This window comes from Xenopus laevis, chromosome 1S (assembly GCF_017654675.1).
Source record: "Xenopus laevis strain J_2021 chromosome 1S, Xenopus_laevis_v10.1, whole genome shotgun sequence".
In the NCBI taxonomy this organism is placed as follows: Eukaryota; Metazoa; Chordata; class Amphibia; order Anura; family Pipidae; genus Xenopus; species Xenopus laevis.
In genome coordinates, this window is record NC_054372.1 from 63,676,664 (window position 1) to 63,697,516 (window position 20,853).

Sequence of the window (20,853 nt, forward strand, 5' to 3'; positions counted from 1 at the left end):
TGCAACATGCCCTCCTGATGCTTACTCTGCTCTACCTACACCAGGGATGCCGGCAACAACGCAACCACTGGCAGAAACGACACTACTCAATGTAATGGCAGAAGCAAGTGATTGGTTCCCCAGAGTGATTTCTACAATTTGTGAAAGTTTGCAAGGTCTGGTGGTACCTTACTCTGAAGGTGAACCTCGTATACCTTATAACTAAGGATCACGTCATCCACAAAGTGTGGCTATCCAGAAATCACGGCAGCAAATGAATCCTGCACAGTGCTAATAAACACAAAAACGTAGGAGATATAGATTGATCTCTACATCATTAAGCATGACCTACAAAAGCTACGCAAGCACACAACGACAGTTGAATAGAATCTCTGCAAAGTCGCCTTCCCTGAGCTGGCTGAAGGTAATGCACTGGAGTCCTGGTTGAAGGACTCCATGGAGGTCCACAGGCAGCAAGCCGGCTTCCAAAGCTGCAAGAACCACCTCCGTGCCTCAAGGATTACCTACGCTATGCTTCACCCTGCCAGGCTTCGGGTGCAGGTAGATGTCCCATTCAGGTGCATCTGCCCATTCTTTTTAGCAGACTTAAGGCCTGGTGATTCAAATTACAGAAAAGTATCGCGGATAATAGATTCTATACCTGTGCAAGGTTGTACATTACATTAAGCCTACTGCAAGGTTTTCTGCCCAATTTGAGATTTTGGCAAATCAGCATATTTATTCCCAGTCAAACCATATTTGTTAAGAGTTAAAGCAATGAATAGGAGTAGATTTAAAAGTTTTTTTAGCAAGTAAATTATTTGTAGTTAAACATTAGTTGAGAAGGTAACATTACCATTCCTTGCAAAATTTGCAATTGCAAGGGCACCTGCAAGTTGCAGTTGGTGATTGTTGGAAGGAAGCCATGATAACACCCTTTGAAAGACACTTCCCTTTCCCCCTTCAAAGAGTTTTTGCATGGACTCATCTGTGTAAAGAAATAAATATGCATCAATACAAAACAATAAACAACTGCCTCTGTAGACTTCTACATTTATTCATATATGATTATTCTCTCTGTTTGTTTGTAAAATTGTATTTAAAAAATGTTCATTGACTAAACAGAATGTACAAAAAAATTAAATATATAATATATATATAATATATACCTGTATATAGTACCTATTTTGACTTAAATACCAGCAACACAAGAGTTGATAATGCTTGTTTGTATTTGCACTGGATCAATTCCAAATCCCGGACTTTAAAAGGTGGGTTAATTAGAAAGCTTGGATTTGGGTTGGATCAGTTATGTAGCTAGGCATACTGTAACTAGACATGGCTTCTGAAAATTGGGGTGTATCTGGGATATTAGGAAGTATTTGATTATCTGCTTTCTCACATCACAAATAATGTATCTGTTATAAACACCAACCCATTGATAGTCAGGCTCTACAAGTTTCCAATTCAGTAACAGATGATAAATATTCATAGACAGATTTGGGAAGAATTTCTAATCCTCAAGATACTGACTTTAGTACTTTTTCTTCACTGCAAATATTCTAGAATTCTATAGTAGAAAATAATGAAAGATGTGTATCACTATTCATATATGCATATCCAGATGGTATTTTAAAGAAATGCACAAAAAAAACCTTATTTTTTGCTTTTCTATGTTGTTTGTAAAAGTGCATTTTGAATAAAAATACAAAGTGCAAAAAAGGCCAGCACTTGCGCCCCCAGGAGTCATAAACATCCCCTTTTGTATATTTATGTTAGAGTATCATGTGCTTCTTGTATGGGTGACTTGTCAGGATAATGAAATACTGGATTTTGGATTCCAAACTGCTGCCTGTTAAGGTTAATTAAGCCCTAACAAAACACTTGAAAAATTGCATGAGCAAAAGATGCAAAAATTATTTAAAAATCAGAAAAATCTAGTAGGGCCCCCTTTAACAAGAACGTAAGCAACCATACAGGCTACTTTTCACTTTAGAAAATGTACATGGAATTCATATCAACATTTCAAGACTAAAGGCTATCTGAAAAAAAGGATAGTATGATCAACATATGAACATGTGTTTACATGACAAAGTCATCTTAATTGCCCTAGTGATAATGTTACAGATCAAGTTGTAACATATTGATACTGAAAGCACCTCCACTCTCCATGCACATAGTTTTAATAGCATTTACTTACCACCCAGGAGTAGCAATACCATAAGATCTGAAGACGTTTTTAATTCAGCAACATCATCATCTTTTTCACTATTTACAGTCTGCTGAACTATATCGAGGAGGCATTCCACTAAGCCAGCTTCCACCAACTGCATCTTGATTGCATCTGCAAAACAAAATAGGGCTATTAATACCATATATAATATTACAGTATCTCTGAGAATTGTCTTCCACTATCCAATTTTAAAGGACAAGGAAAGCCAATCCATTAGGTAACCAGCAATGTATTCAAGGACATGGAGGCCTAGTTATTTTAAAGGTAAATTTGTAGTGTTTTTTCAGGTTTTTAAAGGAGAAGGAAAGTCATGTTGCACTTGGGGGTGCCAGATGTTAGGCACCCCAAGTGATTGTATTGATTTACCTGAAACCCCGGGCCAGTGCTCCTATCAGCAGAAAACTGCACTGGCCCGGGGTTATACCAATGAGCACCACGGATCGCTTCTCTTCCATTGGAGAGCAACACAAGCATGAAATAGTCCATGGGGGGTGCCAAAAAAGGGCTGTGATTTGCTGTTTGGCAGCCTCTATATGGACTGACAGCCTACAGGAGGCTCTGTTTGGCAGTACATCTGGTTGTTATACAACCAAAACTTGCCTCCAAGCCTGGAATTTGAAAATAAGCATCTGCTTTGAGGCCACTGGGAGCAACATCCAAGGGGTGGGTGAGCAACATTGTTGCTCGCCAGCTACTGGTTAGGGACCACTTACTATGTTACTAATGTTAGTAGGAATGTTCTAAACCCGTTGCATTCTTCTTCTCTAAGTATATTCAAGCATCACTCTTTTATCATGCACTACACCTACAATGCAAACAATGCCCCCCCTAGTTATTTTGCTTACTGTGACTATTATGCACGTTTTTTTTTACCTGTTTGCCAATTTCTGGTAATTATGCCTATTTGCTACCCCACATTTTTACTTTTACTATTGTTTCATTCCCTAAAACAAATGATCAGATTGAACACATTTAAGAGTACAATGTACATTATACACTGTATGAACAGAAAACCACAAACAGAATCTATTTTCTATTCAAGCTGCTGCTTAATTACAATTCCTAACATGTGCTCGGTGAAGTGATTTGAAAAGAAAATACTGGAAGCTGAGGCTCCACAACAGACAGAAGCTGTGCAGCATGAATTGTAATTGGGGTTTATCCACCCACCTTAAGAGCATGTTGGCTGTAAATCAGTTTCTGCAATGCCTGTGTCATTTTGGGCTAGTACTGTCTAGTGGACATCTAAAGATGAAGTAAACGTTATCTACATATTTTGCCTAGGTGTCCATTTAAATAATGTTCACTCCTTTTTTAATTGAAATCAAACCTGTGCCTTGTGCTCCATCTGTATATATAAATGTATTATATATTTAATAATATAACAATAGACCTTGTTTAATAACTGTTTTGAAACTCTTCTACAGGTGGCATAAATAAGGAATACATTTTTAGGATTTGCATCACATGCATCAGCATCAAATATGTATGACCACTAGAATACTGTATATCAACAATACAGTGGCTCCTACTGGGTTAGAGTTTGCTACGGATGCATTTACAGTGCCAACGGTTCTAGACCAGTATTGAAATTAAATTTACCTGGGTTCTTTGAAACTTACCTTTAAATGTTTTTAAGGGTCGAATTGAAAATTTAAATTCTAAATTTTTTTATGGTCAAAACTCTCAAATTCGATTTGAATTTTTCAGTTTCGAGATTTATAATACCTTGCCCCATTTAACAATTCGAATATTCACTACCTAAAACCTGCCGAGTTCAAGTCAATGTGAGTGGTCCAATTTGAAGATTACTATCCTTCCTGACATTCAAGTTTTTTTCGGAGAAAAAACGCGATTCGAGTTTAGTCTAATTCGATTTGTTTAGAGTCTGCAATATTTGCATTTTAGATATTCTATTTTTTTAATAAATAACCACCCAATCATATTTTGAGTATATTCAAATTTATTCGAATTCACAAAAATTTTAAATTCAACCTTTGATAAATGTGCCTCTAAATGATTTCCTTGGAAATTATTTCTCCAATGATAAAACTGTACCTTGTATATGATTCTAACTAATCTGTATAGATCCATAATGGTGGCAAAACAAACCTATTGTGTTTGTTTCTTTTATTTATGTTTTAATGGATTGTTCACCTTTAAGTTAACTTTTAATATGATGTAGAGCATGATATTCTAAGACAATTTTGAATTGGTTATAATTTTTTTATTTGTGGTTTTTGAGTTATTTAGCTTTTTACTTAGCATTTCTCCAGTTTGCAATTTTAGCAATATGGCTGCTAAGGTCCAAATTACCAAGCAACCATGCATTGATTTAAATAAGAGACTGGAATTTGAATGATAGAGGACATGAATAGAAGTAGCAATAACAATACATGGGTCAGTGAGTCCCATTTGAAAGCTGGAAAGAGTCAGAAGAAGGCAAATAATTCAAGGATTATAAGATAAAAAAATTAACACTAAGGGGTCTATTTACTAACAATCAAATTTCTATTTTTTCCACCTCCAAAACCACTAAAATGAGAATGTTGATTAATAAGCCTCCACTTTAAATGTGTTTAAGTAGACATGAGATATGGATATCCATATTACTAAGAAAACTCATATCTGGAAAATACCAGGTCCCAATCATTCTACATATTGAATCTCATACCTGTATCAAAAACAATGTTTGTGAAGAGTTACAGTTGCAAAATCTGTATAGCTATCTTTCCCATTTTACAAGTCATTTAAACTTTGCAAGCATTTTACTAAAAATCTAACCTTGAAAACAACATGTACATCTGTCAGACTACAGGGCTTATTTACAAATGGCGGGTCAGGGATGCAAGGCAGCTGTTAATTGTAAGTATAAGCATAAGAAAGCAGAAAAAACAGCAACTGATCCACCGGCAAATAGGCTTGTGAGGAAAACAGAACCAGCTGCCCAACATATTGCTCCTCATTATTCTTGTGGTATTGCTTTTAGGCAAAGAAACAACTGTTTACTGTTTCAAGGATGACTATTATAATCATCATCCTTGATATGGGTTAAGGGCCCAGATATTGGTAGAGCCATTAAAGATAAACTGTTTTTTATATTGTTGTTGTATTGAGGAGGGCCTTCTTCACCTCCTGTATCAGTTACTATTGGTATGTAATGTAGTTTTGCTGTATATATATCCTTCTGTTGCGCAGTAGAATGAATTAAAATGGTGCTTTACAAATATGTAATATGAATTATAATAATGATGCAACATAAAAGTGAAAATGCATACTGAAGAATGGAAAAAAAAAAAATAATACGACATATACAGTCTAGGGCGTCTGAACCACAGCTTTTGTAATGTGTTGGCAAACTGTACTTTGACCACTTTATGATAATTGCACAAACCTGTTGTACCAGAAGCCAACTAGTAAACAATTCAGATACATAGACAACAAAGTATATCATCTGTACCCTGAATTGTTGTCGCTCTATTTGGCTGCTACCCTTCATTACTTTTTCTTTTTACTTTAAAGGAACAGTTACACCAAAAAATTAAATGGTTTTAAAGGAATGGCTATATAATGTAGTGTTGCCCTGCACTGGTAAAACTGGTGTTTTTGTTTCAGAAACACTACTATAGTTTATATAAACAAGCTGTTGTGTAATCATGTGGGCAGCCCATGGCTACTATAAACTATAGTAGAGTTTCGGAAGCAAACACACACGTTTTACCAGTGCAGCACAACAGTACATTATATTTTCATTACCGTAGTTTAAAAGACTCATTTTTTGGTGTAACCGTTCCTTTAAACCCACCCATTTGTTTCTTATTTACCGTATATACTCGTGTATAAGCCGATCCGTGTATAAGCCGAGGTACCTAATTTACCTAAGAAAACTGGAAAAATGTATTGACTCGTGTATAAGCCTAGGGGCCCCATGTCAGATTTCAAAATTGAATATAAAAAAATCTGTTTGCTCTTTTGAGACATGGATTTCAGTGCAGCACTATTAACTGATTCATTTTGAAAAAAAAAAATAAAAAATTCCCATGACAGTATCCCTTTAAAGTCAGGGAATGTAAAATGTGAGTTCTAGTGTATAATAGAGAGGGCAGTGTGTTCCTTATTTGCAGAGATGAAAGGCAGGTATTTGCTGCACTAATGAGCTGTGATGTCCTCTCAGATAAACAATCTGTACCTGCACCCACTGAATAACAATGAAAGGTAGGCCTGCTCTTAGTGTGCCTGCTCTTAGTGTACTTCTTTTATTGATCTAGGCCATTATTATTATTTAGAACACAGCAGCCCTTCCCTCGTCGGGAAAAGTCGCCGGTTTTGAGAATATACAAACTGATCACCCGGTGCCTTAATATTACGGTACCTTTTTTCTGCTTTTGCTAGGTGCTCCAGCGCCTCATTGATCTTCTGAGCAGCCATGACACCCTAGCGACAACCTCCTACGTCACCAGACAGGAGGAGCTGCGCTACGTCTTCTCCTGATGCGCTATGGGAGAGGGAGGAGTGTTGGGGCCGCGGAAGGAGCCTCGTATCTGCGGCCGGTGAGGGACTGGCTATGTGCAGGGATTTAGGGCACATATGAGAACTGGGGTTCCGCTGGGGAAGGGGGTGACCCGCGTATAAGCCGAGGTAGAGTTTTTCAGCACATTTTGGGTGCTGAAAAACTCGGCTTATACGCGAGTATATACGGTACTTCTGCCTTTCCTCCTATACCATTTTCCTCCTATTAAGATTCATGTTCTTATCATTCCATATTTATTCTTCTGTTACCTCTTTCCATGCTCATTTATATTCTCCCCATGGGTGCTAGCCAACCTATTTTGCTCTCCGTGATCTTCCTCTGCTTCTTTCATTTTCGCTTCTACCATCCTGTCACTTTTCTACATTTCTCTTACTGTCATGCCATCTATTTTTTATGACTGTTTTTTTCATTTTTCAGAGGTATTTCTTTCTTTGTTTTTCCTCCTCCTCCTTCCCTTCCTCCTTTATCTCCAATTTGCATTCCCTGCCCGCCAACAATATCCTCAGTGCATGTCACACTGTAATTGAGGCAGAATATGCTAACCTATAAAATCCAAACACACTTGTTTTTTTAGGGAATATAAATTTGAGTACAGATTACAGAAAGGCAGGGTCAGGCAAACTAAAGGTCGACAAGGAAGGTGCTTAATCTGCATATGTGATAAAAACATTAGTAAAATATTCAAATATTTAGGTAGGGTGATGTTATTAGATAAAAGACAGGAGATAGGAGCAACTAAAGAATTATTATGGTATCGTAAAGCAGAGTTAACTAAGTATGAAGACAAAAGTAGCTAAACTATTTGGAATTTTTTAGTGCAAAGTTATGGGAGATGCTGCAGAATTAAAAATATATGTGCTTATTGGAAATATTCTCCTCTGCAGTACAAGTATAGACTTAAAGGTGCAAATTGCAAAATCCACAGAAAGTCTGGATCTGGTCTGGATTATGAGGAGGGTTTTTAGGGATGGTTTTTATTTCCAAAGATGTTGAGTTGTTAGGGTCTAGACTTCAGAGGAACGGAGCCATGGCCAGTTCACTGATGTCAATATATGCTGATGAAGGCCCATCCGCGCCCCTGTTTACGCGCGCACGCCCTGCCCGGCAGCCATTGCCTGGCCTTGTGTTTCAGTATTATTGATGGAAGTATGCACTTCGCATTTTAACAAATACCCAGGCCATATATGTTTCACAAAAAAGATCCAGTATAAAGCATATTAAAATGTTCCAAGAACATACCACTATGCCTGTAAAAGAGTACCCCCAGATATTTGGTATTTTCCCCTCATATAGATAAAAATTCTGCTTACTTCTGAATTTGACTTCTTTCATGATGGGCAGGGATCTGCAATAGTTACAGCCTTATAACCATAGAAATGGTATACAATTTATTAGCAATATGTTCATTGAAACAAATCCATGCCAAAACCCAAGACCCTTTGAGATGCCTCACGCAAATGACGTGCTTGCCCTAGGTATCCATGCATAACCTTTCCCAGGAAGCCAACATTAATATTATATAACTAGAGAAAAAAGATACAATTATTGGTGATTTGTTCCTCCTCCAACTTTTTGTTTAACTAGCAGAAACTTTTTCACAAGTTATTTGTTTCCTTTTCATAACCTAAATCTTAAAAACAAGCAATACTGTAAGCCCCACTTTTCTCATGGTCAGAAAACAAGCATGTGCTCTAAATTTTGGAATGGGTTATATAAACAAAGTTTATTCAGTCTCCAAATCGACGCGTTTCGGCATCAGGATGGTGTATATATATATATATATATATATATATATATATATATATATACAATATATATTGCAGCAAATGGCTAATATAGTCATGATTTTTATATGAGGAAGTCCATTCCTAACATGATCAATTAAAACAACAAAAAATGGTTAGTCTTTACAAAATGTTAATACGAACATTCTTTTTAAATGGACAAAATTGCATCCTTCAAAATCAATAGCAACACATCAAGTACTCTTGATCAGGATTTTATTCTGGCTCATTCTAAAGACAACCGCAGATGAATTGATTTTAATCTCCACGCAACCTTGTTTTCTATCTGTAACAGTTGTAACACAGTGTTCAGTTGTAACAAAACCATCATTGTGAAATCTGCATTATGATGATATTTCCTGAAAAGAAAATGTGAATGCCACGTTAACTGGAAGTTTCACTAGAGAGGGTTGCAGATGTTCCATCAGTGTTCTCATATACCTTGCTACTTCAAAGTCATATAGCTTTGTGCAAGCTGCACACTTGCCCTGGCTGTGAGTAAGTACTGCAAAAAAGGCAGATTAAGACAAATGCAAAGAAACGCAGCTACAAAAAGCACAATTTTCTAAAAGAATCATTTTCATCTTGAAATGCAACAGAAAGAATCTGACTATGCAGTCTGAGTCTAGTTTTCAAAAAATTCAGCGCTTGAGATCCTGTACATGAATGTGTTATCAATCCCAATCCTCAATTCACAATGCTGAATCCCCCCCCCCCATAATTTAAGGTGATAACAAGAGGGTGATACATCTTACACAATTGTGGGCAATTGTTGTTCATGGTATTATGTAATTTCCACCAATTGATGCCAAAATGATGTCTGTGAACGATACTTCAAGTGCAAGTAGGATGTACAGTTGTGTTCAGAATAATAGCAGTCTGACATCACTAACCTGATCAATCACTGTTTTTGGTAGAAATTTTATTTCTACATGGCAAATAATTTACTAGTAGGTGTAGTAGAGTGATAGAAACCCAACAGACCCAAAGTCACAACATGCATGCTGCTAATTCTGTGTAATTGAATCATCAATTGAGGCTTGTTAAAAATAATAGCAGTGTTCAATATAATAATATAACTGGAGAGGGCAAAATATATAAAGAAGTTTAGAGAATTACAGGCTGCCCAGCTAAATTGATCTCAAATGTTTTAAAATGGCAACCAAAACCTGAAAGACTCGGAAAAAATTTAAAACTACCATTGGAATGGATAGAAGAATAGACAAAATGGCAAAGACTCTAAAGCTATCGACAAGAAGCCCCGGCAAAGTCCCATTGTTGAAAAAAACATGTTCTGAAGAGGTTACAGTTTGCTAAAGAAGACATTGACTGGCCTAAAGAGAAATGGTGCAACATTTTGTGGACTGATGAAACCAAGATTGTTCTTTATGGGTCTAGGGGCCGCAGACCGTTATATGACCAAACACTGAATTCAAACCACAGTACAGTGTGAAGTTAGTGAAACATGGTGGCGCAAGCATCATGATATGGGGATGTTTCTATGGTGTTGGGCCTATTTATCACATACCAGGGATCATGGATCAGTATCAATACATCAAAAATACTCATGTTGCTTATGCCAAAGAGATAATGCCCTTGAAATTGCTTTTAACAAGACAATTATCCCAAACACACCAGTAAACAAGCAACATCTTGGTTCCAGACCAAAAAGATTGATGTTGAGTAGGCAGCCTAATCCTCAGACCCTCCTACAATACAAAAACTTATGAGGTGACATCAAAAATGCTATTTATGAGGCAAAACCAAGAAATGCAGAAGAATTTGGAATGTAACAGAGGCCAGAAGTTGGTAGATTCCATGCAACACAGATGTGCAGCAGTTTTTTTTTGCGCTTTATTCACTTTTTTAAACACACTGCTATTATTCTCAACACAACTGCGTCTACTGATACAGGCTGCTATGGGAACCCTGAAGCTGCTGCCACTATTTAAGGTTGCGGTCCAACCCAGCTATGTGCTACAGGACAGATGAGACCACCAGGGTGAATAGTGCACAGTTGGTGACAGCAAAGGCGGTGGCTAATAAGAACAACAAGTAAAAAACAGGAGATGCATCTGTTATGCCCACAGCCTACCTGGGGTTGTGAACATTTAATAAAATTCACTTCTTTAATAGCTAATTCTCCGATGTTTGGTTTTTGCTTATTTAGGCTGCATCGTGTCCAAGTTTTTCCAGCAGTAATTCTGTAGCTGTAGGTTATGTTCCAGTAAAGGAATTGCTGTGTCTTGCACAGCTCCCTTGAGTCCCACCATCAGCATGTTACCTCCTAGACAAAGTATTCAACCAGGTCAGGAGTTAAAGTAATGTCCTTTTAGGGGGTTATCTAGTTTTGATTTTGAAGTCTAATTACCTAGTTTTCTTCCTGTGGGGCTGTACCAGTCGAGGGTGTGCATTAACTGAAAGTCCCAAAGTACAGGGGAAACTGTTTACAAGTCTACAGTAAGATTGTACCATAAAGAAAAGAAAAAAACTATTTTATTCAGAACTAAGGTAACAAACTCTTATGACAGATTCTAAGAAACTCTACTTAATTCTGCAACACCACCAAACGGTTTTTATGTACTCATCAATAATTGTGTACTCCACAATTGTGTTTTATCTTTAATTACATTTGACATTTTAAATGAATTATCTTGTGACAAAAATATTACTTGGTCCTTTTGCAGGTATAGAATATATTATCCAGAATGCATGGGACTCAGGGTTTGTAAAGTCTACTCAAAAATGAAATGCACACAATAGGATTGCTTTGCTGCCAATACCGATTGATGCAGCTTGGTTTCCATCAAATGCAAGGTACATTTTTATTACAGAGAAAAAGGAAATCATTAAAAAAAAACGGAGATGACCTATCAAAAAAAAAAGAGCTTTCTGGATCTTGGGGTTTTCAAATGAGAAATCGATATATGCTATTTTATCTTGAGTTGCAGACTCATTATTTACTAATAGCAGGCCACATAATACACTTGAACCTGTTTTCTTACATGCTTTGCCAATGTGCCTTTTATTTGACTGAGGCAAAGGGAACCACGTAGACCTGCATGATACCCATAATTTTGTAAACACAGCTTACATGGCACATCCAAGTACAGCACCTGTGAAGTTGGATAGTGTATGCCTATCCCAAGATTTGTTAGGAGGATGCAGTTACTCTAAAATGTTGTACTGTATAATAATACTACATGATGGGAAAAAAAACAAAGGCAAACTGCCGTAGGTTTTTTATTTTTGCACCATTAGTAAGCATGAAGCAATTTCCTCAAAGGAAATCTGAACACAAGTTTTGTCCAGGTATGGGATCATAATATTATTTAAATTTATGATAATGTACTGTCTGACTGTAGCACTAATGAAATAGTCATAACTGCAATATTAAAATTCCAATTTCGCCCAAATTAGATACCAGTGCCTAACAAAAGTACCAATTCCTATAATTTAAAAAAAAAAATGTCACTTGTATGCTGGCTCTGTATATTCTACTGTGTGTGGTATTGAAAGGGCTATTACTTATCCAATTTCCCACTACAAATCTGGTCAACGTGCTTCTAATCCAAGTGTCTGGATTAAAGTAGGACATTTAGTGGTGGTACTAAATACAAGAAAAGGTGCAATGATTACATTTCATTTCGACTAGCAAAGAAAGATGCTCAGTGTTTTTAAATAATTTTTGTAAGAAGTAAAAAACAGTTTACTTACCATTTTCGGCCAATGGAGCCAGAACTTCAAAAATAACTTCCCTTTTTTCATGTTCTGTTTGCTTTTTAAAAAGTTTAACAATAACTTCTGCAACATTTGTAGCGGCAAACTGCTCTTTGCTTGACTCTGAAAAAAGAAAGCCAAATTCTATATGTCTTCTCCGTTCTTTCAGCAAGAAGTACAAGCTATTTTATTGTAACAATATAGAGAAAAATAATACATAGAGACTTTACTCTGTACTAAAAAAAATTATATTCTGCTTTTGAACATAGATTCCCATTAAGGGGGGATTATATCCAAAACCATTTGCATTTTTTGCAAAATGAAATAAAACATTCCAAGCAAATATTTTTGATAACTGAAGGGTGGCTATTGCAAAAACAAAAATCCATTACAAACGTCATCTCTTGGAAATGTGACATTTTATAAAGATAATCATTTAGAAAGCCTATACCATTGAAAAGAAATGCATAAACATACAGCATACTACTTTTAACTGCAGTTAGCAATAATGTTTTGTCATACAAAGGAGTTGCTAACTCATAAGTTATTTATTTATATTTTCTAAACTGGCCATTTATAAATATACTGTATTTATAAGTTTTGCCTTCCATCTTTTTTCCCACAAGCAGACAGGATGTTAGGAAGCATATTCTATTATGATATGAAAAATTTTCTTGTTGTATATATGCATTTATGCACACATTTATACTGTATGCATAATAGGCTATGCCACATAGCCGCCTCAGTGGAAGAAATCCCTATAAACGATCACCATCATCAAATGACAACCTAATGGCGTCTGCCTTGTGATATCACATATGGCTATAGCATTCACGCACATCAGACAGGCGGGGGGGCTCAAAGGAATTTTACGAAAAGTTTAAATGTAGTCATCATTCCTATATGGCTTATTTAAGAGATTTTTCCATATGCACGCCTTTGTTCTAGCATTTTTAACCTGCCCTCAAAATCTTAAAGAGAACCATTTCAAATATGGTAGGCAAGGGAAAACACTTAAAGGAAAACTATACCCCCAAAATGAACACTTAAGCAACAGATAGTTCATATTATATTAAGTGGCATATTAAAGAATCTCACCAAACTGGTACATATATATTTAAGTAAATATTGCCCTTTTACATCTCTTGCCTTGAGCCACCATTTTGTGATGGTCTGTGTGCTGTCTCAGAGATCACCTGACCAGAAATACTACAACTCTAACAGTAACAGGAAGAAGTGTTGAAGCAAAAGACACAACTCTGTCTGTTAATTGGCTCATGTGACCTAACATGTATGGTTTGTTGGTATGTTTGTGAGTACAATGAATCCTACGATCCCAGGGGCGGCCCTTATTTTTTAAAATGGCAATTTTCTATTTATGATTACCCAATGGCACATACTACTAGAAAAGTATATTATTATGAAAATGGTTTATTTACATGAAGCAGGGTTTTACATATGAGCTGTTTTATGCAATATATTTTTATAGAGACCTACATTGTTTGGGGGGTATAGTTTTCCTTTAAGTGCTATGCACTAAAACTAATACATCACCTAACTTACCCCCCACCCAGGTATCACCCAGATGGTGTTTTTTTCAAATTGAGTCTCAAGTTGCACAGGGTTGATGGTTCTGGGAAGCAGTGTGTTTACTTGTGTAAAAGCCACTAATTACCGGTGTAATTTACCTTACATATCTCTTGGCTTCCTGACAAAGTCACAACTTGCAAAGTGCATTATTACAACATTGCATTGCCTTATCCGTACTATGAATGAAACTTTCATTTCTAAAATAGATATAATTGATATTCTTGTGGACAATAGATGCAAGGACGCATTATCACTAGTTCAGGGAATAGCCACATCAGATAAAAATTTTAAAGGGATACTGTCATGGGAAAAAAATATTTTTTCAAAATGAATCAGTTAATAGTGCTGCTCCAGCAGAATTCTGCACTGAAATCCATTTCTCAAAAGAGCAAACATATTTTTTTATATTCAATTTTGAAATCTGACATGGGGCTCGACATATTGTCAATTTCCCAGCTGTCCCCAGCCATGTGACTTGTGATAGACTTCAGTCACTCTTTACTGCTGTACTGCAAGTTAAGGTGGTCATACATGGATAGATCCGCTCGTTTGGCAATGTCGCCAAACGAGCGGATCTCCCTCGGATATGCCCACCTTGAGGTGGGCAATATCGGGCAGATCCGATCGTGGGCCCTAGGGCCCAACGATCGGATCCTAGCATTCGGCAAACGGGCGGTCGGATCGTGGAACCACATCAACGAACATATGTGGCCGCGATCTGACGGGATTTTCTGTCCCATCCGATCGAGATCTGGCCGACTTTCGGCCAGATCTCGATCGGGGAAGCCCTTCGGGGGCCCCCATACACGGGCCAATAAGCTGCCGACACAGTCTGTCGGCAGCTTTTATCAGCCCGTGTATGGCCACCTTTAGAGTGATATCACCCCCCCCTTTTCCCCCCCAGCAGCCAAACAAAAGAACAATGGGAAGGTAACCAGATAGCAGCTCCCTAACACAAGATAACAGCTGCCTGGTAGATCTAAGAACAGCACTCAATAGTAAAAACCCATGTCCCACTGAGACACATTCAGTTACATTGAGAAGGAAAAACAGCAGCCTGCCAGAAAGCATTTCTCTCCTAAAGTGCAGGCACAAGTCACATGACCAGGGGCAGCTGGGAAATTGATAAAATGTCTAGCCCCATGTCAGAATTCAAAATTAAATATAAAAAAATCTGTTTGCTCTTTTGAGAAATAGATTTCAGTGCAGAATTCTGCTGGAGCAGCACTATTAACTGATGCGTTTTGAAAAATGTTTTCCGATGACAGGATCCCTTTAATTCATCAACTACCATGATCAAAGTTAGCTTAAGTATGTTAAGAATGACCAGCTTTCCACAGCTTTTTTTTGGGCTTTTCTATGATGGAACCATTGCTCAGTGATTAGTACTGATGCCTTGCAGACTTGGAGTCCAGGAATCAATCCAGACCAGTGAAATACCATGAATGGTCTTCCAGTGTCAGCATGGGTTACCATATCTTTTGAGTGTGTAAGGCTCCCATCTCCAGATTTGTACAACTTTTTTGAGATTATGGAAGTCAGACTTCTTCACACTTTGTTAGGTCAATGATGTGGTGGTATATAGCAAAATGTAGGCAAGTTAATGATATAGTCTTCATTTAAAACTCACCAATTGCAAACATCTCATAGTGATTTTAGAGTTCATTGGCCCAGTTGATGGGTTTTTTAATTAATGCTTTGATTAAAAGTTGTGTTTTAGTTACCCCTCCCCAGTTGTAATACACCTTCCCAAGGAATGTAGATGTGGGTGGTGAGCCAGAAAATTCAGTCTTTCTAAGCATGCATGGAAACTCATTCTTGAATCCACACTTACATATGGGTACATATTGCTTTTTACTTGCTGCACACTAAGTGAGATTTAATTTAAAAGCAGATTGATTTAATTACCATTGCACTTTCTATTTCTAGTGCAACCTATAAGCTTCCAGTGAGAGCTCTAGGCTCTGTCATGTTTTCAAATTAGATGACACCATCTGGGATTATTACTTTTACTGGTACATGAAGTTTTATAAAACACAAAGGCAGAACATTATTTCAGCATGTCATCAACTAGTTTTATAAGTGACTGAAGATTGCAGTATGTATCTTTTAATACACACCCATTACTGAAGACTTCCCATCCCATACAGTGCTTGGCAAAAAATATTCTGACGCTAGCTTTTCTCATTTAGTAAATAGAAAAATAAAAAACTGTACTCTATAGTGTTTTTCTATGACTTTTGATTTTCAAAACACTAAAATGCAAAATGACTTTTGTGTTAAATAAATCTTAGGAAAAACAGAAAAGTCAAGTATGCTGTTCAGGCTAGTCACATGACACTTGCCATTGAAGGACATTTTTTTACTTTATCCACTACAAACTTACTTTGGCTTGATGTTTGGTATCATTTTCCTGCTAAAAGATTAACTTTTACTTGTATAGCATACTAAAAGCGAGCCTGTTTTTTTTTAATTGTAATAAGATGCCCAGTCCCAGATGATTAGAAGAAGGCCCATGGCATGATGATACAACCATACTGCATTGAAACCAGGTTTTATGAGGTACTGTATATAGATTTGTACTGCAGTTAAATATTCCTGTAGACCTTCTCACATTACCACTGGGTGACTTTTTGAGCTCTTGGCAAACTCTTGATAAAGTTGACTTGAGCACCTTCGTTACATTGAGATCGGATTTTGGGCCCTAGGGCCCAACGTTCAGATCAGAATGGAGGCCATACGGGTGGTCGGATGGTAGCCACGATCCGGGATTTTTAACCCTGCCTGATCAACATCTGCCCGATTTTCGGCCAGATATCAATCAGGGATGCCCGCCGGATGGCCCCACGGGCCAATAAGCTGCTCGGTGTATAATGTATATTTAACAATGCATTTATATAGTTATTATTGTACTGCTACAGAAGCTCTGCTAGGCAGATTAAAATGTAAAGTTTGAAATACACTGTATACTCTCCCACTGTGTAAAGTGCTTCTGTAGAGTTATAGAAGACCACTGTATGCTTTTATCCATAGATTTATAGCTGATTGGTGTCATGTTGAGCTGCTTAATGTTCACTTCCAAGCTTCCAGTTTCAGTTGGTCCTGCTCTGTGTCAGTGATCACTTGTATAGAAGATTAAGCAGAAAGATTTGGTGAACAATAACTCAGCTGTGCTATTCTACTTTTTTGGTACAGGTAAAGGTCATTTTTGTTCTTTAATTCCATTAACTTTAGTTATAAAGTAAAATACTTATTTATAAAGGAACTTATAACATTTGTATTACAAGTACAGATTGCTGTGGTAGTATAAAGTCACATGGAACATGCTAAATTTAGCAAACTTACAAATTCAAAAACAAACACACATATAACACTGGTAAGCACTAAGCATCAAACATATAATACAACTTATATTTAAAGCATGAAATAAAAATGTAATTGAATACATCAGCACTGTTTTATTAGTAAACCATGTTTAGAACATAATGAGAAAATTACTTACCAAGTTCTGCCAAATTACCAAACGCTACAAGGCACATCTCTGTCAATGCAGTGTTCTGAGAATGAACTGCTAAGAGGTCCACTAAAATAGGAATTACACCCATTTGTATGAGTTGGGTTTGAAGGGAATCTAACAGAAAAAAATAATCAAATTTACTTAGTTACCAACATGAGATTAAGGTTAGGCCGTGTGTGCATACCGAGTTAATCAATACCCATTAAAGGAGAAGGAATGTAATTTCGAGGTTCTACCAGCGAGCACCACAGAGCAATCGCCTTCTTCCCTTTTCAAATTTCCCGGGGTAGATACATGCGCAGCAGAACAAAATAGCCGGCTTTTTCATTATAGTTCGGCTTTTGCGCTACTGTGCAGCAATGATAAGACAGAAGACCCCACCCTGGGCTGGTGCAGTTTTCTGCAGACAGGAGCATTGGCCTGTGGTCTCAGGTAAGTAAATACAATCACTTGGGGGTGCCTAACATTTGGCACCAACAACTGTAACAGCACTTTCTGCCTCCTCCTTTAAGAAGGATTTTTCCCCTAATAAATAATATATAAATAATAATAAATAAGTCTAATCATTTACTAGCAGGTGATATAGAGTAAAAGAGAATAATGTACCCCTATTGTAAATTATAAGGATTACAATTTAGAAGAAGTCGGCATCAATGAGTACTAACATTATTTATATAGTGAATAAAGAACCCAATATTGTAAAATATAAGGATATTATAAGTCACCAAGGAGTTCCATGACCATATAAAGGCACAAGGCCAAAGGCTGAGTGTTCTTATACAAGTCATGGAAATCCGAGGTTACTACTAATATCCTCATATTTTCCAACAAGGGGTAATTTATTCATTATTTTCGTGAGTCATGTGACAAAAATGACATCACTAAGCTCCATTTAGAACTAATGACGGACTGATCACCAAGAGCCATTTATATAGTGAATAAAGTACCCCATCTTGTAAATGATAAGGATATTATAAGTCACCGAGGAGTTTCATGACCATATAAAACACGAGGCTGAAGGCCAAGTGTTTTTTTACAGGTCATGGAACTCCGAGGTAACTTCTAATATCCTCATATTTTGCAACTGGGGGTACTTTATTTATTAGAATACACAAGTTTCAGTGAGTCATGTGACAGAAATGACATCAGAACTCACCGTTTATAACTGATTACATCAGAACTCACCGTTTATAAGCATATCATTTACAAGATATTAAAGGGGTTGTTCACCTTCAATGTACAAATCTTATGAAACCACTAACAATGCTCTCAATGTGTTAGAAAAACCATTTTCCATAACAAAAAGTAAAAATGCCATTGTAAAAGCTAATTTCTATACCTATTAACTCAGTCCTTCTCCTGTCTCTCTGACCAGTTTTCTGAAGTGATGGGAGTGGCCTATTTTGAACCTGACACACCAAGAACTTCCTATATGATGACATCATCATGCCCAGGCTTTGCCCTTACTTGTTTCCTATTGGATGTTGATACTGCCCTCCTCCTAGTAATTTATTGGGTGCTTGTGAACTGTAACCAGTCACATAATTTGAATGGTCATTGGTTGATTACTCAATTGTAATGGCAGAGGTTAACAGACGCAGCATATCAACAAACCTGCCTTGCAACAAACAATCACATAGCCATGCAGACAAATACTGCAGAAAAGGAAGGAGCAACATTGTTTGGCAACCTTTGGCATTGAAGCATAATGTCAGTTATTTACAAAATTGCAACAATACCAGCACTGACTTGCTTAGAAACGTATGTAACTTACACATCTAGCAGGGACAGTAGGGTTGCCACCTCACCTTTTTAAAACCAAACACATATGAAATCCACATGCTGCATGGCTAAATATCAACTCATTTAGATGCTGCAGACTGAACTGATTTCTGTGCAGCCATGTATCATGCATCTAAATGAAATGCTAATTAGCCATGCAGGCTGTGGATTTCATATATGTTTGGTTTTAAAAGGGTGAGGTGGCAGCCCTAAGTGACAGGCAGAGCAGTGATGAGGGCAGGTACGTTTTTTGAACATTTTGTGCGCTCTCCCGGGGGGGGGGGGGGGGCAGTAATTTACCTAGGAAAACTATACCTTTTTTAAGTGTTCCACTTCTGGAACAAGATTTAGAGCTCTAAATACCAAAAAATTAAAAAGTTATATTTTTCATGATATAGGGATCTATACCAGAAAAATATTTTACCTTTTTTATGAGGTAAATACACAAAATAATACATGGACCCCCCCCCCCCCAAAAAATAATAATAATATATTTCTGGAAAGTACAAGTGTCATCTCCCATAGTAGCCATTATAATCCAATAATTCAAATTTTTAAAAATGATTTCTTTTTCCTGTGTAATAATAAAGCAGTAGCTTGTACTTGATCCCAACTAAGATATAATTAATCCTTATTGGAAGCAAAACCAGCCTATTGGCTTTATTTAGTGTTTACACCATTTTCTAGTACTAAGATCCAAATTACAGAAAGATCTGCTATCCGGAAGACCCCAGGTCGCAAGCATTCTGTATAACAGATGCCATACCTGTACCTTGTACTTGATCCCAACTAAGATATAATTAATCCTTATTGGAAGCAAAACCAGCCTATTGGGTTTATTTAATGTTTACATGATTTTCTAGTAGACTTAAGGTATGAAGATCCAAATTATGGAAAGATCCATTATCCAGAAAACTCCTGGTCCCAAGCACCTTGATCCCCCCATCTGCACAGTTGAAGTCTCTGCAGCACACAGCCCACACTCCTCCTCCCTCTCACAAACTTGTAACAGTTTCTCTTCAGTACCTGAATGCTGCTCAAATTCTCCAGCACAGCCCAGCACAGGAAGCAGTGGCAGATTGACAGCAGACATAGCCAATAGGAGTTAAGTTAGCTGCCAGTACAATGTGTGATGTCATATAAGGAAGAGGAAGTGAACACTGTAGTGTTTTTGGGCGTCAGTGACCCCCTCCCAGCACAGGGTCTGTGTGGAACTGAAGGATTAGTACAGGGACACTTCTGAGGTGAATATCTCTTGAACTGTACTTTTTCTGTTAACTATTTCTATGGAAAAGTTTGTTCTATTCATGTGAACTGTTAGATTTGTCAATTTGTTACAAAGGTGAACGACCCCTTTAATGATTTTTGTGTATTATAAGGATATAATTTACAGGATAGTCATGACTTTTGTGTATTATAAGGATATATTCATAGCTTTTGTGTGCAATAGTCTTAAAGCAAACATAAGCCATGGATATTACGTAGAATATAACATTAAAACCGGTAATCTAGTTATAATCAGTGCTCAGTGGTGTCACATTTCTCATTTTTCTGTAGAAAGAATTCTACTTTCTACTGCAATTTGATAAAACTAGTCTTTTTAGAAAGAAATTATGTATTCAAAAGGTCACTGGGGAGGAGCATGTTTATTATTATTATTTGTAAATCAAAGAGCAGGGCTGTATTTACCATATAGGCACCCAAAGAATCAAACCCA

General features: G+C 37.0%; 1 protein-coding gene across 2 annotated transcripts in view; it reads right to left on the bottom strand.

Annotated features, from left to right (window-relative positions):
* rap1gds1.S (RAP1, GTP-GDP dissociation stimulator 1 S homeolog) overlaps positions 1-20,853 on the bottom strand; it is a 74,785-nt gene that overhangs the window by 10,825 nt on the left and 43,107 nt on the right. For both annotated transcript variants that reach the window (XM_018238907.2, NM_001095297.1), the window contains 4 exon segments: positions 17,340-17,468; positions 12,245-12,370; positions 2,180-2,323; positions 836-967 (listed from right to left, as the gene is read on the bottom strand). In XM_018238907.2, the coding sequence (XP_018094396.1) occupies positions 836-967; positions 2,180-2,323; positions 12,245-12,370; positions 17,340-17,468 (531 nt within the window).